General features: G+C 50.0%; 1 protein-coding gene across 1 annotated transcript; it reads right to left on the bottom strand.

Moving 5' to 3' along the window:
• Positions 1 to 15024: 15024 nt before the first annotated feature.
• LOC100387072 (apolipoprotein L3) lies at positions 15025 to 24518 on the bottom strand. Its single transcript, XM_078339386.1, has 4 exons — positions 24325 to 24518; positions 20188 to 20234; positions 18907 to 19033; positions 15025 to 16663 (listed from the first exon to the last, which is right to left on the bottom strand). The coding sequence occupies exons 1-4, from the start codon at positions 24513 to 24515 to the stop codon at positions 15826 to 15828; spliced, it is 1203 nt and encodes a 400-aa protein (XP_078195512.1). The 5' UTR covers positions 24516 to 24518; the 3' UTR covers positions 15025 to 15825.
• Between the last annotated feature and the right edge of the window lie 1573 nt (positions 24519 to 26091).

The following is a 26091-nucleotide window of genomic DNA, read 5'->3' as shown; positions in this document are numbered from 1 at the left end:
GGCCAGGGAGCCTCAGTCGAGCCCAGAGCGCAGACTCAGGCTCCGGAGGGGGAATCCCGTTCGACAAAGAGCGTCGAGCACATCGAATAAAACTCGGAGCTTGCTGAGCACCGGAGCTGGCGTTGGTTGAAAATTTGCTATGTGCCAGCCTTGCCCTGGAAGCTTACAAATATTTCGCTTAATCCTCACTGTATTCTTGTCGCATTTTGCAGAAGAGAACCAGGCCGAGAGAAGTGACGTGCCCAAGGATGCGCAGGTAGTTGGAATAGGAGACGGAGTATTACTTCCAGTCTTCTGATTCTGAATGCGGTGCTTTCCCCAAAATACTATGCTGTTCTTTCAAGATATTTATATACAGCACTTCTCCTCTTTGCAAAACCTAGATCCATGCAGATCAATAGCAGTGTGCTTATTTGAACTTCAGCATCTACATTTGGCTATTTGGCAGATTAGGAGTGAGGTGGTAGAACTTTGTGACAATGTACAGTAAAACAATTTGCATGGCGAATCATCTACATTTCTTAGTTTGAAACAGTCTTCAGAGAGAGAGGAAGAGATGTCATTTACAGGCGAGAACACAATTTTTCCGATTTGCCATGGAGAACTCGGACCAATGGGTGGAAATTACAGTGTGCAGAACTTGATTTAATATAAAGAACGCCAGGGGCGGTGGCTCACACCTGTAATCCCAGCACTTTGGGAGGCTGAGGCGGGCGGATCACCTGACGTCAGGAATTCCAGACTAGCCTGGCCAACGTGGCGAAATCCCGTCTCCACTAAAAATACAAACATTAGTCAGGCGTGGTGGCGGACGCCTGTAGTCCCAGCTACTCTGGAGGCTGAGGCAGGAGAAGCGCTTGAACCCAGGAGGTAGTGGTTGCAGTGAGCCGAGATCAAGCCACTGCACTCCAGCCTGGGCGACAGCGAGACTCCGTCTGAAATATATATATGTATGTATATATGTATGTATGTATATATATATATATATATGAAGAACTTATTTTTCTAGTACAGTTCAATAGTATAATGGCCTTCCTTGTGAGTAGTGGGCTCCCTTTCACTGGAGGAGCTCAACAGAAGCTGGTGTTACTGTTAAGCAGAGAGGTTAGAGATGTAGATTGGCTTCTAGAGTTGTGAACCCCATGCAACATAAAATCGTGCGTTTGTGCAATGTGCAATGTGTATTTTCCTGGGGCCGAGGCCCCAACAAAAATTAAGAACCCCTGTCCTAGCAGATTTATCATTGCAGAATTAGGTGAGTGCTTGAAAATGATGTGGTCATGAGACCACACTTGGCCGAATTACTCTGCCTCCCAAAGTGCTGGGATTACAGGCCTTGGCCACCACACTTGGCCGAATTACTCTGCCTCCCAAAGTGCTGGGATTACAGGCCTTGGCCACCACACTTGGCCGAATTATTCCATTTACAATGTGCCACAACCCCCTGATTTGAATATTTTGCAAATGTGAATGTTCTCATTTGGTTTTCGATTCAGTTCAGTGAATGTCTGTTACTAAGTATTGTTATTATAGTGTTAATTATTGTTATTACTTAACTGTAATTGAGTTCTTACCATAAGCCAGACTTTGGGTTAAACACATAACATGCAGATTTAGTTAATTCTCATGACGAGTCTGTAAGATGGGCACTTACAGACTTCTTATGAGAATTAACTAAATGTTACAGATGAGAAAACTGAGGCAGACCGAGGTTAAGTAGATGACTCAACCCCACATGAACAGCAAGTTCTGGAGTTAGGAGTCAGACTTCGCAGCCGACGCTCCTAATCACAAGTAGTGTTGCTCTTCAGGACGGACTTCGCATGCAAGTCCAGTGACTGTCTACAAGGCACTGGTGATTAAACAATGAGGCCTTAAACAGGTGAATGGTTAAGCAGACTGTGGCACGTCCACATCGTGGAATCCAATTCAGCAGCAGCAAGGAATGAGCACTATTGACCCACACAGTAACCTGAATGACTCTCCAGAGAATTATGCTGACTGCAAACAGGCAATCCCCAAGAGTTACACACTCTATGAGTCATTTATTTATTTTGAGACAGTCTTGCTTTGTCCCCCTGGCTGGAGTGCATTGGTGTGATCTCATCTTACTGCAACCTCCGCCTCATGAATTCAAGCGATTCTCCTGCCTCAGCCTCCCAAGTAGCTGGGACTTCAGGCATGCACCACCATGCTCAGCTAATTTTTATATTTTTGGTAGAGATGGGGTTTCACCATGTTGGCCAGGCTGGTCTTGAACTTATGACCTCAGATGATCGACCCACCCTGGACTCCCAAAGTGCTGGGATTACAGGTGTGAGCCACCTTGCCTGGCAAAGTATGAGAAGGGGGAAAGAGTAGAACAAGGAGTTTGACCTGCTCTGTGAATCTCCAATCAAGATAATGCACCACCTTTGGACCAGCCGATACCATTTATATAACATTCTTAAATGGATCTGATTACAGACTAGATTAGCAATTGCCAAGGCTTAAGTAGGGATTGGCGAGGGAGAGAAGTGGGTGTGGCTATAAAAGGGCAACAGGGATCCTCATACTGATGGAAATATTCACTATCTTGATTATATCAATGTCAGTGTCCTGGCTATGATACTGAAGAGGCCAAAGCTGCATTTGGTACAATAAAATACAATTAGCAGCCCATAACCCCAAAGGAGACAACTGGCCGGCTGTGTATTAAATCTTTGTGTGTTTGCATATATGACATTTAAATGCTTAATTTATATGCCGACATTTAGCATTTTTGTGAGATGTTACCGTTGATGGAAACTGAATGAAGGGTACATGGGATCTCTCTGGATTACTTTGTATAAATGCAAACAAAAATGTTAATTTAAAAAATAGAGTGAGGCCAGGTGTAGTGGCTCATGCTTGTAATCCCAGAGCTTTGAAAGACCAAGGTGGGAGGATCGATTGAAGCCAGGAGTTCAAGACCAGCCTGGCCAACATGGCAAGGCCCCATCTCTACAAAAAACTAAAAACTTTAGCTGGGCATGCTGGCATATACCTGTAATCCTAGCTACTCCAGAGGCTGAGGCAGGAGAATCGCTTGAGCCTGGGAGGTCGAGGCTGCGGTGAGCTGTGATGGTGCCACTGTACTCTAGCCTGGGCAACAGGGCAAGAGAATGAGGCAGGGGGAAGCCCAGCCTGGCAGGAAAGGGAGGTTGTATTAATCAGGGTTCTCTAGAGGGACAGAACTCACAGGACAGATGTATACAGAGGGGAGTTTATTAAGGAGCACTGACTCACACCACCACATGGGGAAGTCGCTCAATCAGCTGTTCACAAATCGAGGAGCAAGGAAGCCAGCCTGAGCCCCCAAACCTCTAAAGTAGGGAAGCTGACTTTTAGTCACAGCTTTTAGTCTGTGGCCAAGGCCTGAGAGCCCCTGGCAAACCACTGGTGTAAGTCCAAGAGTCCAAAAGCCAAAGAGGAGCCTGGAGTCTGACGTTCAAGGGCAGGAAGCACCCAGCACGGGAGAAAAGCTGTGCAAGGGAGTGAAGGCTCAGCAAGCTGGGTCCTTCCAACTTCTGCCCGCTTGATTCTAGCTGTGCTGGCAGCTGCTTAGATGGTGCCCACCCAGACTGAGGGTGGGTCTGGCTGTCCCAGGCCACCGATTCAAATGTTCATCTCCCTTGGCCACAGCCTCACAGACACACCCAGGATCAATACTGTGCATCCTTCAGTCCAATCAAGTTGACACTCAGTATTAGCTATCGTGGAGGGCTTCCAGAGCAGTGACAGCTGACCTCAAGGTTAGTCTGAAGGACAGAAGGGAGAGAAGGACAGGAGGCCTGAGGCAGGCAGGACAGCATGTGACAATGGGCTGCCTGGATCTTCCTTCCCCAAAGTCACCCTGGGGCAGTGAGATCTTGGGCCATTCATACCATTGCACAGATGCATTAATGCAGGTTGTCTTCCAGCTTGTTCATAAAAATGTCAAGTGAGGGGCTGGGTTCAGTGGCTCATGCTTATAATTTCAGCACTTTGGGAGGACAAGGCAGGTGGATCATAAGATCAGGAGTTTGTTCGAAGTAGAATTTTTGATGCCACAAAAGAAGTAGCATTTGAATATAAATTTCCTCAGCAAGGCAATTTGCTTCTATAGAAGCATGCGGCTCACAGATGGAAGAATGGTGAGCGCATGCCTGGACAAGGAGGGGAAGGGCTTAAAAGCCTGATGGAGGTTGCCCCTACTGCTGGGCTGTTCCCCTATTGGCTAGGGTTAGACCCCACCGTCTAGTGTAATTCTGATTGGCTGTTTTAAAGGGAGCAGTGGGATTAGCCAAAGTGGGGTGGGTATTTGGCTGGAAGGATGGTTATAGGCAGGTCAGAGCAGGTAAGTGGGTGTCAAGCCAGGTGACTGGGGTGAGTCAGGGCAGGGCAGAGGACCAGGGGAGCAGATGTGAACTACTGGTTAGAACTGAAACTACAAGGAAGTTAAGCTTTAAAATAGAGAATTAAGGAATAAGAGAGCTGAACATATGGACATACTGATTCTTTGAAGAGAAACTTGGGGTTCACTATAGCTAACAAGTTCGAGACCATCCTGGCCAACATGGTGAAACCCCATCTCTACTAAAAATACAAAAATTAGCCAGGTGTGGTGGCGGTGCCTGTAATCCCAACTACGTGGGAGGCTGAGGCAGGAGAATTGCTTGAACCCAGGAGATGGAGGTTGCAGTGAGCTGAGATGGCGCCGCTGCACTCCAGCCTGGGTTATAGAACAGAGTCCATCTTGGAAAATATAAAATGCTAAGTGTCAGACAAAATGATGTCTTTACATGTTTCTTAAACCTTTGGTTCCTGCTGCTGCTTATCTCATCAGAGGAGAAAATGAAGGAATATTCCCTTGTCCAACATCACATCGGAGAGCAAGTGTCTTTATTCGGTCTATCAGGATCATCTTTCACATTCAATTCAGGAAAACTGCAGGTGTTAATGTTTTTAAAATGTTTGGTTTCCTCCCCCGCTTGGTATGCCTAGTCCTGCTTTTTATACTGTGACATGGCAAAAGCCCCATAAAACTGCTTGCCTCAACCATACCTCGGCTTTCTGTTGAAACTGCTCTCTGAAACTCTGATGTGACAGGCAAGCAGTCCAAACCCACGCCATCTTGGCCCTTGCGACTTGTAATAAGTAACTAAGGTCTGTAATTTCCACCCTACCCACGCAATGTGTTAACTACGCTTATCTTGACATCTGTGAACCACTTAAGTGACAATCGGAATGTCTGAAGCCCCTCACCCTCACCCCTGCCCAGGAGGTATTTTACAGAATGTTCAAAGTCCACTGGCCCTTGGAATGTCCAAAGCCCCTCGCCCCCACCCCTGCCCAGGAGATGGTTTGCGGGCATAAAAGGTCTTGACAGCCTCCTTTCGGGGCCATGGGTTGGAGAGATGCGAGTCCTCCGTGGCCGCCGGCAATAACGACCCTTCAATTTGGCATACTTTTGTCTTGGTGTTGACTTTCTATGCTCGCTCCAGTACAACAATAGAATAACAGCTTAGGGGTGGAAAGAGTGAGAGTTTGGGGGACAGGGAACCCTACATTTGAATCTTAATTCCACCACTTATAGGCTATGGTTATGACCTTTAGTCCGTCTCCCTGAGTTTCACTGCCTGAGGCTAATTACACAGAATAGGCCAGTATTGCCAAATCCCAGTGCTAGGATGGGGATAATGAGAAAACACTTGCCAAGAAACCTACTATACCTAGTATAATACCTGACACATAGTAGGTGCTCAATAAGTGATGCTCGTTGTTGTTTTTTTTTTCTTTTTTTAGCTGGAATCTTACTCTGTTGCTGAGGTTGGAGCACAGTGACATGATCTCAGGTCACTGCAACCTCCACCTCCCAGGTTGAAATGATTCTCTTGCCTCGGGCTCCTGAGTAGCTGGGATTATAGGTATGCACCACCACTCAAGGCTACTTTTTGTATTTTTAGTAGAGATGGGGTTTCACCATGTTGGCCACGCTGGTCTCAAACTCCTGACCTTAGGAGTTTGCCTTGGCCTCCCAAAGTGCTGGGATTACAGTTGTGAGCCACCACACCTGGTCAGTAAGTGATACTCATTGTTAGTAACTATTCTAGTTTATCTAAGGAATTGAAGCTCTGTACCTTTCATAGTGCTCTACAAACAGCTCCCCGATTCCTAGGAGCTTTGCTTATATCAGCCAGGATAGTCTAGGTTATGCTGCAGTAAAAAAAGCCCCCAGGTTGGGTGTGGTGGCTCACGCCTGTAATCCTAGCACTTAGGGAGGTCAAGGCAGGTGGATCACTTGAGGTCAGGAGTTCAAACCAGCCTGACCAACATGGTGGAACCCTGTCTCTACCAAAAATACAAAAAAATCAGCCAGGTATGGTGGCACACACTTGTAATCCCAGCTACTTGGGAGGCTGAGGCAGGAGAATCGCTTGAACCTGGGAGTTGGAGGTTGCAGTGAGCTGAGATCGGGCCATTACACTCCAGCCTGAGCCACAAGAGTGAAACTCCATCTCAAACAAACAAAAAACAACCAAGCCCCCTATCTCAGTGGTTCACAACAACAAAGGTTTCTTCTTGCTCACACTACATGTCCATCATGGGGCAGGCGTAGCTCTGTTCCCATTGTCTTTCCTCCTGGACTCAGGATCGTGGAGCAACCAGTTTCTGGAAGATTGCTGGTTGCCACAGTAGAGAAAAAGGGTCAGTTTTTTTTTTTGAGACGGAGTTTCGCTCTTGTTGCCCAGGCTGGAGTGCCATGGCACCATTTCGGCTCACTGCAACATCCACCTCCCAGGTTCAAGTGATTCTCCTGCCTCAGCCTCCTGAGTAGCTGGGATTATAGGCATGTGCCACCATGCCCGGCTAATTTTGTATTTTTAGTAGAGACAGGTGTCTCCATGTTGGTCAGGCTGGTCTCGACCTCAGATGATCGCCCTCCTCGGCCACCCAAAGTGCTGGGATTACAGGCCTAAGCCACTGAGCCCAGCCGAAAAGGGTCTTATATCAGCATTCAATGCTATGGCTTAGAAATGACACATATTATTTCCATTCAAAAATCTTTTGTCCAGAGCTGGCTACATACTCTCACCCAACCATAAGGAGACCAAGAGGAATAATCCCACCATGCATCTGGAGAAAGCCCGACAAATGTGGCCAACGGCCCCAGTGACAAACACAGTGCTTTTGAAAACCACTGCCCAGAGCAGAGGGAGGGAAGCTCAGCATGGGGGTGGGAGGAAGGGTAGAGCCAGAGGGGAATGGGGAGGAGCCAGAGATGCCTGGTATGGAGAGCCATTCTTGTCAATGTGCAGGGCTGAGTCGGGTGCCTTTCTGGACCCAGACCTAGACAGACCCTGGGCCATTCTGTTCTGCAGGCAAACAAGCTAGTCTCGTTAGAAGGTGGCAATCACAGGCTTTCCACATGGACAGTGAAGCTGCCTGGACACTGTTTTTGTTTTGTTTTGTTTGAGACAGAGTCTTGCTCTGTCGCCCAGGCTGGAGTGCAGTGGTGTGATCTCGGCTCACTGCAACCTCCCCTTCCCGGGTTCAAGCAATTCTCCAGCCTCAGCCTCCAGAGTGGCTGGGACAACAGGCGGCTAACTTTCGTATTTTTTATTAGAGATGGGGTTTCACCATATTGGCCAGGCTGGTCTCAAACTCCTGATCTTGTGATCCGTCTGCCTCAGCCTCCTAAAGTGCTGGGATTACAGGCGTGAGCCACCCACTGCGCCTGGCAGATGCTGTTTTTTGTGTTGTTCCTGTTTGTTTTTTTGAGACGGAGTCTTGCTCTGTCACCCAGACTGGAGTGCAGTGGCACGATCTCGGCTGACTAGCCTCCCTGGTTCAAGTGATTCGCCTGCCTCAGCCTCCTGAGTAGCTGGGATTACAGGCATACACTACCGCACCTGGCTAATTTCTGTATTTTTAGTAGAGACCGGGTTTCACCATGTTAGCCAGGGTGGTCTCGAACTCCCGACCTCAAGCCATCCGCCCGCCTTGGCCTCCCAAAGTGCTGGAATTACAGGCGTGAGCCGAGCCCAGCCAGATGCTGTGTTTTCCTGGCACTCCACTTTATGAACAAAACTGTCACCTGTATGTCCCTGGCTCCACCCCTTCGGCTCTGCTGCATTCCTGGACCTACTCACTAATTCAAAGTGTTCTCAGTTTGGCCTCCTTGGCTCCTTCCTGGTGCAGCCGTTTACTCCCCTGCTCAGGCTTTGTGTCTCTGTAACTGCTGACGTCACAAGCAGCAGCTCTACCTGCCTGTCATCCAAGGTCCGGGACTGCGGCTTCGCAGCGCTAACAGCGCGATGTATGTGCCGACAGTGCCACCTCCTGGCCCTGCCGAGGCTGCCCGCAACAGGCAGGGCTCACAGTGCGCCCTTTTTTCTGCTGCAGTCCTTGAGATTCAGCAGGAGGCCTGGCTAGGGGAGCTTGAGCGGCTGGCACGGGGGTCTGGCCCGTTTCCATTCTGACCCATGCTGTCCTTCTTTCAGATTCTAGAACTTAATTCTTCTCTGGACCTCCCTCTCAGCCACAGGCCTTTGAATGTGCTGGGCTGCAGCTGGGATCCCCTCATCACCACTCTTCTCCCCAAACTTCTTCATCCCTTGGCCGACCTTGAAGACTTAGCTGAGGCTGGTGTGGTGGTTCATGCCTGTAATCCCAGCACTCTGGGAGGCTGAGGCAGCTGCATCACTTGAGGTCAGGAATTCAGGACCAGTCTGGCCAACATGGTGAACCCCTGTCTCTACTAAAAATACAAAAGTTAGCTGGGTGTGGTGGTGGGTTCCTGTACTCCCAGCTACTGGGGAGGTTGAGGCAACACAATTGCTTGTATCTGGGAGGTGGAGGTCGCAGTGAGCCAAGATGGCAAGCCACTGCCCTCCAGCCTGGGCAACAGAGCAAGATCCTGTCTCAAAAAAAAAAAGTTTTAGCTGAAATGTTACTCCCTCGACTCCTGGGACTTAGTCAAGCCTCCCTGCTATGAGATCTCTCCCCTTCTTGCTGGATGGGTGGGCAATGCTGGAGGATCTGGAGAGAGGAACATTCATGGTTCAAGAGCATTTCCAAACAGCAAACAGAGGTTTCAGAACCCTGTGAGCACCGATGCCTCCCCGCTGAGAAGCTGCTCACACACGCTTAGTGACCCTCCCAGGAGAGATGGAGGCCTGTCAGACACGCCGGCCTTGGTGAGAAAGCCTCTGTGCATTTCTAGTTTATCCCAATAAGCTGATTCAGGAAAGGGAGCATCGACTTCCTTCTGTTTACTGTGGAGGACTCACATCTTCCTTCTGCCCAGGAGAGTGGCCACCTCCTTGCCAGTGCAGACCTAGTGCTCACTGGAGGCTGGAGAAGGCACCCCCAAGAAATGTTCAAGCATGATAGTTACCCGAGGCCCCTAGTGCCCCAGGAGCTGCTCATCAGCCCAATTTTGTTCCTAATATTAAAAAAAAAAAGTAAGGAAATTCAGTGAAAGTGTAAGCGTACAGGCATATGTAGTAGGTAACCTGGGATTCACTCTTACTGGGGGAATGCCACCCAGGTTTTGACAAAATACAGAAGGCAAAAGAAACTGCATTTGGTATAATAAAATACAATCAGGCAGAGCAAGGTGGCTCACACCTGTAATCCCGGCACTTTGGAAGGCCGAGGCAGGTGGACCGCCTGAGCTCAGGAGTTTGAAATCAGCCTGGGCAACATGGTAAAACCCTGAGTCTACAAAAAATACAAAACTTAGCAAGACACGGTGGTACACACCAGTCATCCCAGTTTCCAGCAGGGCTGGGGTGGGAGGATCGCTCGGAGGTCACGGCTGCAGTGAGCTGTGTTCACACCACTGCACTCCAGTCTGGGTGACAAAGCAAGACCCTGTCTTGAAAAAAACATTAGCAGCCTATAATTCCAAAGCAGAAAACCAGCTGGCTGGTTGTGCACTAAATCTGACCAGCCGTTATGTGTACGCTGTGTGCGTGTGCAAGTGCGTGTGCAAGTGCGTGTTTGCATATGTGTCGTTTAAATACTTTACTTACCAACATTTACATTTCAGGAAATTTCACATCAAATAATCTATAGGATCTTTTTAAACATGAAGTGGGCAACATGAGATCCCCACTTCTTTTTTTTTTTTTTAAGATGGAGTCTTGCTCTATACCCCAGGCTGGAGTGCAGTGGCATGATCTCGGCTCACTGCAACCTCCACCTCCCGGGTTCAAGCAATTCCTTACCTCAGCCTGCTGAGTAGCTGGGATTACAGGTGTGTGCCACCATATCTGGCTAATTTTTTTTGTATTTTATAGTAGAGACAGTGTTTCACCATCTTGACCATGCTGGTCTTGAACTCCTGACCTTGTGATCCACCCACCTCGGCTTCCCAAAGTGCTGGGATTACAGGCATGTAAAGGAAGCTTTTTTTTTTTTTTTTTTTTTTTTTGAGACAGAGTCTTACTCTGTTGTTCAGGCTGGAGTGCAATGGTACAATTTTGGCTCACTGCAACCTCCGCCTCCTGGGTTCAGGTGATTCTCTTGCCTCAGCCTTCAAAGTAGCTGGGACAACAGGTACGCATCACCATGCCCGGCTAATTTTTGTATTTTAGTAAAGACAGGGTTTCACCATATTGGCTCCTCACCTCGTGATCTGCCCACCTCAGCCTCCCAAAGCCGTGGGATTCCAGGCGTGAGCCACCATGCCTGGCCAAGACCCCCACTTCTATCAGTAGCCATGCTGGCTGGATCCAGGTAGGCTGCTTGTGTTTCCAGTTCACCCCAGTCCCTGCCTGGCCTCTGCAGGCCTCTGGGTTTGCAATCCTAGCTCTCCACCACCGCCGCTACTACTGAGAGTGTGCCCCTCCACTACTCAGAACCTCATTGCTAAGCCCATCTATCAGGTGAAAAACCTGAAGCCCAGAGAGAGAAAGTGACTTACCTAGAGACACACAGCTCTTAGTAAGCAGAGTGGAGGCCAACCCCGCACATTCCCACTCTGATATTTAAGAAAAAAAATGATTTAATAATCCCAAAGTTTCTTCCCTCCCTCTCTCCCTCCCTCCCTCCCTTCCTTCCTTCCTTCCTTCCCCTTCCCTTCCCTCTTCCTTTCTTCCCTTTCTTTCTTTTCTTCTCTCTCTCTCTCTCTTTGAGACAGGATCTCAGTCCTCACTCTGTCACTGAGGCTAGAGTACAGTGGCGTGATCACGGCTCACTGTAGCCTCGACTTCCTTGGGTTCAAGGGAGCCTCCCACCTCCGCTTCCCAAGTGGCTGGAACCACAGGCACGGGCCACCACCATACCCGGCTAATTTTTTGTAGAGATGGGGTTTCACCATGTTGCCCAAGCTGGTCTCAAACTCCTGGGCTCAGGGAGGCCTCTTGCCTCGGCTTCCCAAAGTGCTGGGATTACAGCCGTGAGCCACCGTGCCCGGCCAATCGCAAAGTTTCTGAGTAAGAAATGGGATTCCATTCCATCCCCAGCTCACTGTTCCTAGCCGCTGGTGGCAGCCTGGTTTGTCTCCTGCTTGGACAAACACAGAAGCCTAAGCTCACACTTTTTCTTTTTTACGGTTTAAAAAAAATTATTTTCTATTTTTTTTCCCTATGACGTAGCTCCAGGAGATCCTGAGAACACGTGCCCTACAGTTTGGCTTTCAATCTTCTGATTGCAAAGCTGGGATCATCCTGCAGATGCCATGCTACAGTGTACCCTTCCCACCAACCCAGCCCCCACGAAAGCCCCTGAATGGCCATCTTTCCCATTCAGGACACACAGCACAGTGTCTTTCTTTCTCCTGTCACCCCACAGGCCTGAACAGAGGGCCAGAGAGGCAGAGTCCTGCGATTCACCTGCTCAGTCTCCCATCACAGGACCCTGGGCAAGTCACTCCTCTTCCAGAGCCTCAGTTTCCCTGCAGGAAAGAGGAGGTGCTCAGAGGCAAGGTGGATGAAACAATTTCTGGGCTTCTTGTATCTCAAAAGAAATTCTCTTCCCATGGCCGGGCACGGTGGTTCACACCTGTAATCCCAGCACTTAGGGAGGCTGAGGCGGGTGGATCACCTGAGGTCAGGAGTTCAAGACCAGCCTGGCCAACATGGTGAAACCCTGTCTCCACAAAAAAACACAAAAATTAGCCGGGCATGGTGGCACACCCCTGTAATCCCAGTTAATTGAGAGGCTGAGGCAGGAGAATCGCTTGAATCAGGGTTTAAAGGGATCAGAAACAGTGATTCCTGTGATTCACCTGTTCACCTCTCCAGCATGACCAGTTCTCAACAGGGAAACTACTGTTTTCCAACAGCAGAACAAAGTAGGAAGCTCATCAATGGAAGCTGCAATTCCTCAGCTGTTCCTGTTAATGAAGGAAATGAACGCAGCCTGCCGCTCTCGGTCTGTACCAACCGGGCTTCTTGGTCAAGCAGAGGCACCAACTCTGTTTTTTTAGGGCAGGAAACAACATGAAATTCACTGGAATAATATCAGAAGAACCCCACCTGCTCAGGAGTCTGGAGATTGGCTTAGAAAATTAACAGACGCTAAGACAGCAGCATGGTGTCCAAGGCAGCAAGCACAAGAGCCCCGCTTTGTGGGCTCACAGGAGTGACGCGGCCACAGCGCTGCCCCACCACCTGCGGACGTCATCTCTGCCGGCACAGGACTTGTCGCGCCCATCTCTATTCCCCTCTGGGGCGTTCCTGCTGCTCTCACTGGGAATGGGTTCTGAGCACCCGGGGTTGGCCTTGCCTGCTCGGGATTCAGGATCCCACGTGGAAGCAGCCAGTTAGTCAGCCTAAGCCTTGTCTAGAGCCCTGGATGTCAGGGGAAAACACTGTTTTTCCTTCCATCCTCCAACCTGTCCTCGGTCACATCCGATGAATCGTCAGCTTTGCTTAAGACAACTAGACCCTGTTTCTGTGGCTTGCAGCAGATACTCACAGTAGAGTGGAATTGCATCAAATGCGGAAAACGTGGTGGCATTTTTACTATAAGCGTCAGGGGCAAAATGCTGATGGATCACTGAGGAAGTAAATTGCTCAGTGCTGGAAATCTTCAGTGAAATGGATGAAAAATTGTGAATTAGCCGAGAACTGATGAATAGTTGACAAATGACACACATTGTTCCTGAGTTAGGCAAGTCAGTGGCTGTGGCTCTGTTGACTTCTTCAGGAAGAAATGGGTGAATCAACTGAATGTCAGGGGAACCTCGGCTGACGGGGAGTTACAGGGACTGAGGCAAGTCGTCTGCTCCATGCTACACACACAAAAACTAAGTAGGCCTTAAGGCACTTTTTGAGTCACTCAGGAGAGGTTCTGCCATGATTTCGTGCATCTTGTATCTCTCGCCCCTGCTCTGGGCTCCAGCCAAGGTGTCCACAGGTTCTATACATGGAAATATAGATAATTAATGCCCGCGGAGCAAGCCCATCAAGAACAGGAGCAGTGGTTAGAGGCCTCCCTCTCTGCTCCCTGTAGGGGAAAATTCTGAGGATGCTCCTTGAAGCCTCCTCAGGAGGTCTCCAATCACCCTATCAAATGCTTCTCCAGGCATCCGTCTTTCATTCTTCTCTGTATCACTCCTCCCAGACCCCACGTCCTGCCGCTAGAATCGCTTCCCAAACATATTCTCTGCATGTGAGCTTTGCCTACGGCTCTCTCTTTCGGGGACCCCAGGCCACAGTTAGGCAGCATGAAGGCCCTGGGCTTTTGTGCTAAAAGTAATGGGAAGCCACCACAGAATCGGAAGCAGGTGTTGATGAAATCTATGTTCTTAAGGGCCAATCTGGCCCAGGGTGGAGGATGGGCTGGGATAGCGGCAAAAGCTGTGTAACAGGGAAGACCATTCTGGAAGCTCTTGCAGGAGTCTGGGCAAAATGAGAGGGCACCCTGGATAAGGGTGTTTGCAGACTGAATGAGGGTGTTTGCTGTCTGGCTGTCTCTGTCCCTTTATGTGTCATGGACTTCCTTTTCATTTTTGTTTTTTTTTTTTGAGACGGAGTTTCGCTCTTGTTACCCAGGCTGGAGGGCAATAGCGCGATCTCGGCTCACCACGAGCTCTGCCTCCTGGGTTCAAGAAATTCTCCTACCTCAGCCTCCCGAGTATCTGGGACTACAGGCATGTGCCACCATGCCCAGCTAATTTTTGTACTTTTAGTAGAGACGGGGTTTCACCATGTTGACCAGGATGGTGTCGATCTCTTAACCTCGTGATCCACCTGCCTCAGCCTCCCAAAGTGCTGGGATTACAGGGGTGAGCCACCGCACCCGGCCCCAGACTTTCTTTTAATCTACACACAGGCTCCTCTGATTTTAGTAGCCGCATGTGACCCATGTCACTCTCAGGCCCTGGCTGCTAGATGGGGACCACACATGGGCTCGGCCCAAGCCAGATGTCTATAAGCTTTTCCTGAGTGCCTCGGGGGGACACTGGGCACTGGGGTCTCAGAGTAATGACGGGCCAGGAGAGCAAACAGAAGGGGCCGTGGAGACCTAGCTCCCTGAGACACTGGAAAAAGGATCGTGAGGAAAGAAGGCAGGCACCTAGAGCCCGGGGGAGCCTCCATCAGCACCACAAAGGTACAGGCATCAGTCAGTGTTGCTTAAACCTGAATCTCCAGAACGCAAGAGGGGAGAGCCAGGTAGACCTGAGCTCATCATCTCATCCTGCCCCCTTTCCCAGCTGATGAGCAAACGGAGGCGCAGAGACGCAGGATCTCTTGACTGCAGGCTGGGTTATCTTTTCAATGCACCACGAAGTTACTTGACTTGTTGCTGGCATCTGGTTTTGCTTTTATTTTCCTTCACTAATCAACTACTTTTCAAATACGGCATTTGGAGCTTCACTGGAATGTCATCGGCCCCTCAGCGTACCCTGTTCTTAAGGAGAACCAAGCACGTGTCAAATTCTCGCACCGTCGGCTGACATCACCACCATCAGCTTTACCACTGTTAGGACAAAAACTTGAGACGGTAACTTGCCCCCAAAGTGGGAAAGGAGCCGTGAGACTGAGGAATGACTCGAACAAGTCCAGCTTGGCCAGCAGGTGAGTTTATTAGGACGTCCACACAGGGCGCTCAGCAGGACGGCTCTAGAGATCCATTCCGCCTTCGGTCTCCAAACTGCTTTTCAGTTGACTTTCCCGCTCTTTGCCTACCGTGTATGAGCCACTTTTTCTTGTTGTCTCTCATGTTCTCCAGGATGTTTAGATTCTCAGAGGCACCTGGTCCTCAGCTGGGGACCATGGCCATGGCTCATTACCTGGCTTTCAGGGTTCAAGCAGGGGACATACACCCTTAAATAACCTAAAAGGGGACCCATCACACTACAACCACCACCAAGAAGGCCCTGTCTAACTGAGACACACCCCGGAAGGACAAGGGGGAGTGGATGCTGGAGAGACAGGGTGGGAGCCCATTGCCAGGGAAAGGCTTCATTCTTAGAAAAACATTGAACGAATGGGCAGGTCTGCATTTTGGCTCTTTCTCTTCCTGGCCTCCTCATTGGTTGTTCCTGCATGCCTCCCCTCTATTCCTCCCCCCATGTACTCTTTAGCCTAAAGCAAACTGTTTCTTCCCATTCCCCACACTATCCAGTCCACTCTTTTCCCTGATTCCAGGCTCCGGCGTTCCTGCCTTCTCTTTGGCACACTTGCCATCTGCATTAACCGCTCCCCTGCTGTGCTCAGCTACAGAAATGCCAAAGTCCCTAACACTCAGTTCCATTGACTTTGCCTCCCCCTCCTTATCCCTCTAATAAAATGTGTGCATTTTGTCCTGGCCTGTGTTCAGCTCGTCTCCCCTTGTGGCCACACTGCTCTGGAGTTCCCCACTACATTATAGGTTCAGATGCCGATAGAGCTGAGAGAGCACCTTTAGATTTGCCTCTAGCATCTGAGCCTGCTGCCTCAGCTGCTCCGCTGACTGTGAATTTGCCCCCTCAAGCAAGTGCTTTGACTTGTACACAAGGTTGACCACCTCCAGCACGAGCAGGATGCCTGTAGAGGCTGTATTTACCATCCGGCCTCCTCTGCCTGCCAGCCAGTTGGTGGGTCCACTTGTTAAGACTAAATCAGCACTATTTTGAGCTGAGGTTTGCCTAGGGTGTTGGGCACCGGCTCTGGCTCCCCTCATGGCACGGACCTGCTCCCCAATGACTTCTGTGGCTATATAAAAATCAGTAACGCGGGAACGCGAGTTGGGTGTCATTTCATGCATAAGTTCACTAAATTCTTTCAGTTTGTCAATGCTGGTCCCAGACAGCCTGCTGGCTTTGGCTTGTGCTGATGATGTGTGTGAGTGCTCCACGGCGTTGGTGATGAACCTAGCCACAACAGACAGTGTTCCCAGCCCTGCCCCAGCTGCAGTGAGGGCCAGACTCGTCCCTCCTGTAAATGGTGCCAAAACAAGGCCGAGAATAGACATGATGCCAGAGGCAGTGCCAGTGGCGGAGGACACCACATTGGAGATGGTGGAGTCTCTGTGGACCTTTGCAATCCTATCTGCAAGGGCATAAATCTCCCTTATGGACTCCTGAATATCCCTTCGGAGTCGAGGAAAATTTTTCAAAAACCACTCTCTAAACTGCCGGTCTTTTTGCCTCTTGTCTTTGTCGTCAATATCCTCATGTGTTGTAAGTGTCTTCAGAGCTTCATAGAGAGCATCTGCTTCATCTCTGTACCGATAAAGGACAGATGATTAAGAAAGGCAGCTACTTATCTGTAAAATGAGCTCAATAAGATCCATTCTACCTCAATCACAGAACTGTTACTGGAAGTCAAATGGAAATAAAGTTTTAAAATATAAATAATTTTTCAAGGCTAAACATGTTTTGTACGTCATAGATACGCCACGGTACTTACTCAGTGTGGGGAGAAATCAGTTAAAGTCATCTTCAGATGCACCTTACTGGCAGGTGTTGGATAAAGACGGCTCCCCATGCAGGGAGGTCAGCACCGTCAAGACCAGAGTGTGTGAGAGGGGAAACGTTGTAGCAAAACAGAGAAGTCGGATGGGAGCAAAAAGACCTTCATTCAGAGCATCACAGAACAGTGAGAAATTAACTGCATCGGAAGAGCGGTCCTGTGCCCCTGGGAAGTGGTCTCTGGGGCCCTGGAATGTCCTGCCTGGTAGGAACGTCTTTAATTCCCTTGTGGTTTGGCTTCAGGACACTATAGCACTGTGATGGATGATGGGAGTTTGGGGATTCTGGGTTTCTCTCCTGGCCGTCAGAAGAAGTGGAGACTAAGGGAGTGAGGCCTTGGAGATGGACTGGAGACTCCATGTCAGCCACGGGGCCAGTTCGTGCTCCAGACCCGGGAAGAGCTCTGCATTGAGGCACGGGTTGAAAAAGACTTTCTCTTTGTCCAAACTCCAGTTGGGTTGTTCTGAGCCTCTTCTCCTCTAAGCGCCGACCTTGGCCTTCCACACCCATGCTGTGCTTTCTGGGCCTGCACCACCCCAGCTCAGCAAGATTCCCCCAAGTCAGTTTAGGGAGGGTCCTCCCCTGTTGCTGTCCGAGCACCCTTGCTATCCGATCACAGCCTTCATCCGCTCATTGGATGGGTGAGTGTCTGACCTGCCTTTAGGGAGAATCCTCTCAAGCCAGTTTAGGGCAAACCCCCCACTCTGCTGTCTTCTGTCAGTCAGGTTTCATCTCCCACCCCTCACCCTGGTGTCGGCTGTGACTCCCCTCTGTCTTTACTGTATTCAAAGCTGCACTCAGTCTCTCTCTTCTGTAAAAACAATCCTGATAAAGGCTTCCCTCCTGACTTAATGTGATTCTCAGGAACTTTTCCTTAACTGGGTCGTCTTCGCCGCTTGGCAGAACCCCACGTGTTTTGACCCACACTGACACGGGAGAACACAGCGTCCTGGGGACAGTGGAAGCTTCACACCTGAAACCCTCCCAGACTCCTCCCCGTGTGTCTCTTGCTTAGACTGATTTTAATCTATGTTCTTTTCCTGTGATAAACCACAATCCTGCAATAACAGTTTTCAGTGAGTTACATGAGTCCTTGTATCGAATTATTTAGCCTGAGGGGAGCTTAAAGCCCCTCAAGTTTGCCACTGGTGTCAGAAGTTCAAAAGGTGTACTCAGACGTTGCATTTTGGCTAAATCTGAGTACTTAAGAATTCAAACTAAACCTCAGACAGGAGGCATCACTTTGCCCGGTGTGTCCTCTCTTCCAATGCCTCATGCCCTTTGACCTTTCAACTGAAGGCCATTGGGTCCAGTCAATGTCCTTTTTGACTGAAAAGTAGAAGACCTGGCTATGAATCCTGGCTCCACACAAACTCTGCAGCCACCTTACTGCCTCCTGATCTGGCACCTCCACACTTCGGAGACTCCCTCTCACATGTCACCAGCCAAACTAATCTCTTGGCAAGTGACAGCTTCAACTGTATGCATGCCAAGGCCATGTGCAATTTCGTGGACCCTCTTGAGGACTCATGAGACTTTGAAACTCATCTCTGTCAATCACTAATGCTGAAAAGACCCAAATTTGGACCAGATGGTAGAGAAGGTGTTTTTCTCTTTGGTTGGGGACTTGTGAGTCTCCTGAGCACCTACTATGTGTCAGTCATCATGCCAAGCACCTTCCCTTGTTTTTCTCACAATAAAGCTCAATGGATGAAGAAAGGCAGAAAGTAGTCAAGTAACCTGCACCTACTTGTAACCAGTAGGTGGCAGAAATGACCCTGCCCTTACAGGCTTCCTCTCCTCTCGGCCTGAGGCCACTCACTGCCAGTGAAGGACTTGGAGGAAATATTCCTCCTGGACTACTGAGAGGGGTGACCTCAGGCTCAGCAGAGGGGGCTGCCTGGAGGAGGTGTGCCTGAAACAGAAAACCAGCCCAGGGTAGATCTGGGTGTCATCGTGGGGGCACCCCATAAAGGTAACCCCCTGAAAGTTACCTGGGCAATCCAGCCACAGCCACAAATCTTTGCCAGGCTTCACTGTCAGTCCGCAGGATTTCCAGATGTGCTGGATCAACTTCCTTCTGGAAGAATTCGGCGATGTTTTCAGTAAAGTATCTAATTTCTAGTTGGAAGCAAGAAGGATAAGATTGGAGGAAAGTTTGCTGCAGTGCAAACGGCATTGAGCACAAGGTGGTTCCGTGTTAATCCTCCTGACCAGCTGTCACATGGGGTATTTTTGATGGAGGCATCAGTTCTATAGACTGAAATGTATCCCCTCCAAATTCTTCTACTGAGTGATTGTATTTGGACATTGAGCCTTTGGGAAGTCATTAACTTAAAGGAGATTGTAAGGGTCGGACCCTAATCTTGCAGGGCTGGTGTCTAATTAAAAGAAATACAGAGACATAAGATCTCTCTACTCCCTCTCTTTCTGCTCTGTCTTGCCCTCTCGCCCTCTCTCCCTCATTCCTTCCCTTTCTCTTTCTTTCTTTTTTTGAGACGGATTTTTGCTCTTGTTACCTAGGCTGGAGTGCAATGGCCCGATCTCGGCTCACCGCAACCTCCGCCTCCTGGGTTCAGGCAATTCTCCTGCTTCAGCCTCCTGAGTAGCTGGGATTACAGGCACGCACCACCATGCCCAGCTAATTTTTTGTATTTTTAGTAGAGACGGGGTTTCACCATGTTGACCAGGATGGTCTCGATCTCTTGACCTCGTGATCCACCCGTCTCAGCCTCCCAAAGTGCTGGGATTACAGGCATGAGCCATTGCGCCCGGCCCTCTCTCTCTCTCTCTCTCTCTCTCACGCGCGCGCACACACACACACACACACACACACACACACACACACAGAAACATGGGGGAAGACCATGTGAGGACACAACACTGAGGCAGCTTCTGCAAGCCAGGAACAGAGCCCTTTCCAGACACCAACCCTGCTAACACCTTCACCTTGGACTTCTTGCCTCCAGAACTTTGAGAAAATAAGTCAGTTGTTGAAGCCATCCAGCCTGTGGCATTTTCCTAGGGCAGGCCGAGAAAAGTAATTTACCAGGGAAATGCCATGGTGCTTTGGGGAGGAACCCATCTATTTCAGCTGGCCTCTCTTGGGGCTTGGGGCAGACTCATTGGCTCCTTCTTCATCCGGGTTCCTCTGGGGCTCACTGGCTCTGGAGGCACCACCTTTCATTCTAGGTGTGAGTAGGAACCAGCCAGGGAAGAGGAGGTGAGCCTACCTGAGTCTATGATGCCAGCGACAAGGTCACTGAGAGGCTTACCTGGGAGCTCTGCAGCCGCTGTCCAGTCTGGACGGTTTTGCTGCACCCTTGAGGAGGAGAAAACAAATTGTGGGATCGAATGTGAGCCACCTGTGGACAGCGGGAGGTTCGAGCAGCCGAGCTCTGCAGATCCCTCTGGGGTGGCGGCAAATGACAAGGCCAACCTAACCCAGATAGTTTCTCTGTCACCTGGCCCCCATCATCTGCTCTTTATAGACACTCAACTCGCTCCAACTCCCTCTGCCCTCACTCCCACACCAAGGCAAAGTCAGATTGTCCAGCTGGGGTATGAGCAGAAGATAATCAGAGGACGGGCAGCTATCTGACAATAACAGAAACTACAGAATCTATACGCAGAAAGAGAGATGGAAAGGAACGTTGTGACAGTGACCTGGGCCTGGGCACGTGTGTGATAACTAATGGATGACAGCCAGTGTGTGCTGAGTGTCTGTGGTGCACAGGGCCTCTTCCACGTGTCTCATTAGATGACCACACACAGGCCAGGAGGTGGGGGCCACTTTCCCACTTGAACGCAGAGGAATCCACAAAAGTCAGGGAACCTGCCGGTGTTTTCACAACAGTGCTAGAGCCAGGCCTCCTGCTTCAATCCCATGTCTTCAGTGACTCTGCTCTACTCCCTTAAATAACCCATACTGAGTCATGGATTCGAGCTCATTGTAAGTAATGCCTCACTGCAAATCCATGTCTCACATCTGTGCCTAACCCTTGGTCTTGGTGAATTCACTGGTGCTGCAGAGGATGGCCAGCACCCCTGTTGCTTCTCTAAGATCCTTCATCCCACAAAGTCCTGGATCCTGCCAGATGCTGGCCCGGCCCCTGCTGTGGCTGCGGCACCCTCCTGGTGCTGCCCTGTTCCCTCTGCTGTCCTCCCCTAGCTGATGGACCTCACAGTGTTTCTAATTCTTCTTCTAAATTTAGCTATGAAGTGTTCTTTCCAGTAAAACTTTGCCCACATCTGAGATGATTTCCTTAAGATATCTGTAGGAGAAGAATGACTAGGTCAGAGGCTATCAACATCTCAGAAGGTTTTATACCTAGAGCCACACTGTACGCAAATTGTACCAGTTCACACTCAGACTGGCAGTCTCTGGAGATGCCCATTCATTCAGTCTTACTAGCTCTCAGCAGTCTCTTCTTTAGGACGAAAAATACATACACAACCTATAAATATGAGAACTAGATATACTTGTTATCAATACAAATTAGGACAAAATTTTAAGCACAAAGGCAGCAGTTGGGATGTGAAGCACGAATGAAGGAGAAGGAGGATTAACATTGTCATTTTTAAAAGAGGGAAGTTAAGAAACACTGGGTACAACTGAGCATATAGGAAAGTTGTAAGTAAATTGTTTCCAGCTAGAATGTTGCTCATGGAAGACATCAAACTGGCGAGACAGTGTCAGAAAAAGGTGGCGAGGAGAGGGAGGGGCAGTGTGCACGCAGGATGAGAATGACTAATAATGGCACTGTAGGTAATAACACTGACACCGCTTCAGCCCGTCACAGTTAGGGGCGGCTCCAAGCATTACCATTTTTCTTTCCTCACAGTGTGTCTCTGCTCACTCCCTGGCACAGCCAGTTCCAGATTAACAGCACAGTGGTTCACGGGGGCTCTGATGGGGCTCTATCCTCCAGGTCTCATACAAAAGCCGCCTTCTCAAAAGCCACTCACCTCTCTTTCCCCTTCCTGCCTTTGTCTCAGGGTTCAGGCCCCCAGATGTGTGTCTTCTGGGTCCCCCATGAAGCAAGGGTAAAAGGGGGACTCAGTCCTGAACAGAAGTTCACCAGGGGAGTATGCAGAGGGGTGTCTGGGCGCTCGCTGCTGTAAGGAACAGGCGTGAGAGGAGAGGGGCTTTTCTTCCCCTTCCTCCTGTTGTTCTCTATGTGACCCTCTAGGCCAGGGCAGCTGTCTTAACACCATGAGCCAGGAGGACCAGGAGAGAACAGAGGAGCAGGAGGGCAGAGACAGCTGGGGCCTTGGACACGCCCCACACTTGTGAGGAGCTGCACCTGGGATCCCATCCTTCCTGGTCATTGTTGGCCTCCGCTGAATATTAAGGCTGGATCTAGGACAGCAGGTGTCCTAGTCCTGGGCAAGTCTGCCGGTCGGTCAATTCTTGGAAGAAACTTTGGTTCCTGGAAGAAGCCCAGATGGTGCCTGGTCCAGCCCACGCCCTGCCCAACTGTGTGGCCCAGACAGGGAGCCCTCCCTCCTGCCTCAGCGCTCTGAGCCAAGCTCACCAGATGCAGAGGACATAGACTCTCAGACTGGGCGCGTTGGCTCATGCCTGTAATCCCAGCACTTTGGGATGGGTGGATCACGAGGTCAGGAGTTCAAGACCAGCCTGGCCAACATGGTGAAACCCTGTCTCTACTAAAAATACAAAAATTAGCTGGGCATGGTGGCGTGTGCCTGCAGTCCCAGCTACTCGGAAGGCTGAGGCAGGAGAATTGCTTGAACCCGGGAGGTGGAGGTTGCAGTGAGCCAAGATTGTGCCACAGCACTCCAGCCTGGCGCCTGGCAACAGAGTGCGATTCTGTCTCAAAAAAAAGAAAGAAAGAAAGAAAAAGAAAGAAAAAATATATATGTAAAAGAGATGAGATCTCACTATATTAACTGGGCTACTCTTGAACTCCCGGCCTCAAGTGATCCTCGCACCTTGGCATGAGCCACTGCACCAGGCCTGCTTTTGTTGAATGCCATGCCTTGTGGCTTCTAGACATTTGCTTATGAGGGTCTTCTACCAGCAGCACCTGCTTCCCCCACTTGGAAAAATCATGCTCATCCTTCAATGACAAAATCAGGAACTGCTTTTTTTCAGAAACCCCCAGCGTCCTCCCAGCAGGGGCCACTGCCCCGAGTTCCACTCCCAAGGAGCACTCGGTAGAGGAACTGAGACCACTGCTCAGCCACACTTCCACAGCTAAGAAGTCGGGTCACCAGATTGCCGTCAGACTTTTCTGCTTTGCCGCAGGCAGAAGAAGGGCCTCAGAAATGGCATGCTGCCAGTGTAACAGTTACACAACCGACTACCTGTATTTGTACTGCCGCCGGCAGATGCCCAGTCCATCACGTACAGCGTACCTGATGTGACATTGCCCTGCTCTAGCCTGAACAGAAACCATTTCTGGGAGTGTGCACGGTGGCTCACGCCTCTAATCCCAGCACTTTGGAAGGCCAAGATAGGTGGATGACCTGAGGTCAGGAAATTGATTTCAATGTGGCCAACATGATGAAACCTTGTTCCTGCTAAAAGTACAAAAATTATCCAGGCATGGTTGTGCACGCCTGTAATCTCAGCCACTCAGGAGGCTGAGACAGGAGAATTGCTTGAACCCAGGAAATGGAGGTTGCACTGAGCCAAGACCCTGCCACTGCCCTCTAGCCTGAATTACAGAACAAGACTTCGTCTCAAGAAAAAAAAAAAACAAACAAGGAAATTGTTTCTGGGTTTTCTTGTGAGCAGAGAACTCACTGTGGGATGTGCCGTGACGACACAAGGGAGGCGGGTGGGAAACCTTGTACCAACCGTAGGAGTGTCTCCAAGTCCCCACCTTATCCACTGGGGTGCGCCATGGTGGGCCTGCCGAGGAGAAGGGCAGCCGCTCCCCGCACACCCAGCGGTCCGTTTTGTTCTGGGCCACAGTCTGCATCCAGTCTGCAAAGAAATCTGCTGTGTGCCCGCTATGGACAACAGGTGAGATGTTGAGCAGGCACTAGAAGGGGAGTCACAGCTATTCAACAAGACATAGGAGGGGGTGTCCTTTTGACAGAGCCACACCCAGGCAGCGGTCAGGTGCCTGTCCTGCAATAACAAATGGATTGGTGCCCCCTGCGAGGTGTTGCAGGAGACCACAGTAGGACAGTGGAGGCATTACAATGTCCCATTAAGACGGGGTGATTGTCCTGTTGCATAGTGGAGGATCCGGGCCCACTATTTCAGAAGTGCAAGGGATAGTAGGATGTAATAGGGAATGACTTGTAAATCCTCCTCCAGGCACTTTCCTCCTGGGGTAGAAAAACTGAACCAGTGGGAACTGGTTTGTTATTTCCAAGGTACTTAGTCATTGGCTGCCTGGCGCATAAGTCCTGTGGCAAGGGCAGCAGCAGCTTACCTGGAGTCCCAGGTGGGAGGCAAAGGAGTACTGTCCCCAACACTGTCGACCTGGTTCCTGATGGTGGCGTCAGGCCCTTGTGTCAGAAGAGTGTATGCTGGGGTGCTGAGAACGTGCACAGGCTCATTCAGGCTTAATACAGCTGCTGGTGAGCAGCAGGCCCACAGAACCAGATAGCAGAATTGTCTCATGACGAGCTGTCTGTGTCCCAAGCCTGCTGAGAAATAGGGCCCTGCCCCTTCTGTATGAAGGAGGGGTTTGTGGAGGTTCCGCCACCCCGTCAAAGCCTCCCTTGGCCGTCACACAGGTGACAGAGCGAGCGCCGAGTGAAGCAGCGTACTCACGAGCCTGCTGCTCAGTGTGCTCCTTAGTTCAAGGATTCTTGTCACTTAGCAACAGTTGGTGTTTGCACATTCCTGGATTTTGGTTTCTGGAAAGTGTCTCTCCACCATCCTGTTATTTGGCACTGGTGTGTACTGGCACTGGGGACGCCTCGGAAATGACCTGCACTTGCTGGAGGGCGTGATATATTGGCCTGAGTTGTTACAGCCAGCTCTGGCTCCTTCCATGGTTGGGACCAGAATGGTAAAGGGACATGTTTCTGTCCCCGTCTTTGCCACAGGTCCCACCCAAGCCCCTCAGCGGCAACTGGCTGTGTCCAGTTGACAAGGCTGTTCCTGCACTGATTCTCCTGGGGCTTGTGTTTGCTTCGCTGCAGCCTCAGCTTGCTCAGAAGTCCCATTCTCTTTTGTGGGCCAGTCCACTGGGCTCCCTTCTTGACCAGGCTCTATAGGGGCTCATGGAGTGGGCTATTTGGGGGTCCAGTCGTTCAGAGGCTTATGAATATTTGCAATTGCTTTCGTGGAGTGGAGCATGCATTTCACTACCCTAACTCTCAGCTGGAATTCCTTAGAAGTCATTTGGAGTGTGAAATATGATAAAATAGCCATGCCCAGAATGCATTTTGGAATGAGAATTATGTATACCAAATAGGGTTTTTGTGGCAATCTCTCAATGAGTAATATAAACTGCACCTGCCTCACCATCACAGCTGCTTCTCCTAACCACTTATGAGTGTCATAAGCCCTTGCAACAAATGGATCTTTTTTTTCTTATTTTTGAGATGGAGTTTTGCTCTTGTCACCAAGGCTGGAGTGCAATGGCGCAATCTCGGCTCACTGCAACCTCCGCCTCCTGGGTTCAGGCAATTCCCCTGCCTCAGCCTCCTGAGTAGCTGGGATTACAGGCATGTGCCACCATGCCCAGCTAATTTTTTGTATTTTTAGTAGAGACGGGGTTTCACCATGTTGACCAGGATGGTCTCGATCTCTTGACCTCATGATCCACCCGCCTCGGCCTCCCAAAGTGCTGGGATTACAGGCGTGAGCCACTGCGCCTGGCCCAAATGGATCTTAACATACAGATAATAGAGCACTTGGCTCCCATGTCCACTAGGACAAGAACGGTCTGTTTCAATACATAGCGGGTTCTACATGTGTTCTCCAGTCCCCAGATACCTTGGCCGCCATTATTCTTATTAGGAGCCTAAAGTCCTGGTCCTTATCCTGATCTAAAGGGTTGGTGCCTGTGGGAAGGCAGTGAGCTATTCCCGTGGTTCTTTAGGAAAGTGCTGCTCTGGCTTAAGTTTCTGGCACATGCAAACATCGCAGCATTGGGCAGTTCCCCTGCCTTTCCAGTAGCTTTTCTTGTCGCCACCTTGATCGGGGGAGTCGCTGTAAAGGCCTTTTTGCTGCCTCCTTTCCCTTT

Source organism: Callithrix jacchus, chromosome 1 (assembly GCF_049354715.1).
Source record: "Callithrix jacchus isolate 240 chromosome 1, calJac240_pri, whole genome shotgun sequence".
NCBI classification, from domain to species: domain Eukaryota; kingdom Metazoa; phylum Chordata; class Mammalia; order Primates; family Cebidae; genus Callithrix; species Callithrix jacchus.
This window is presented reverse-complemented; position numbering and strand designations above follow the sequence as displayed.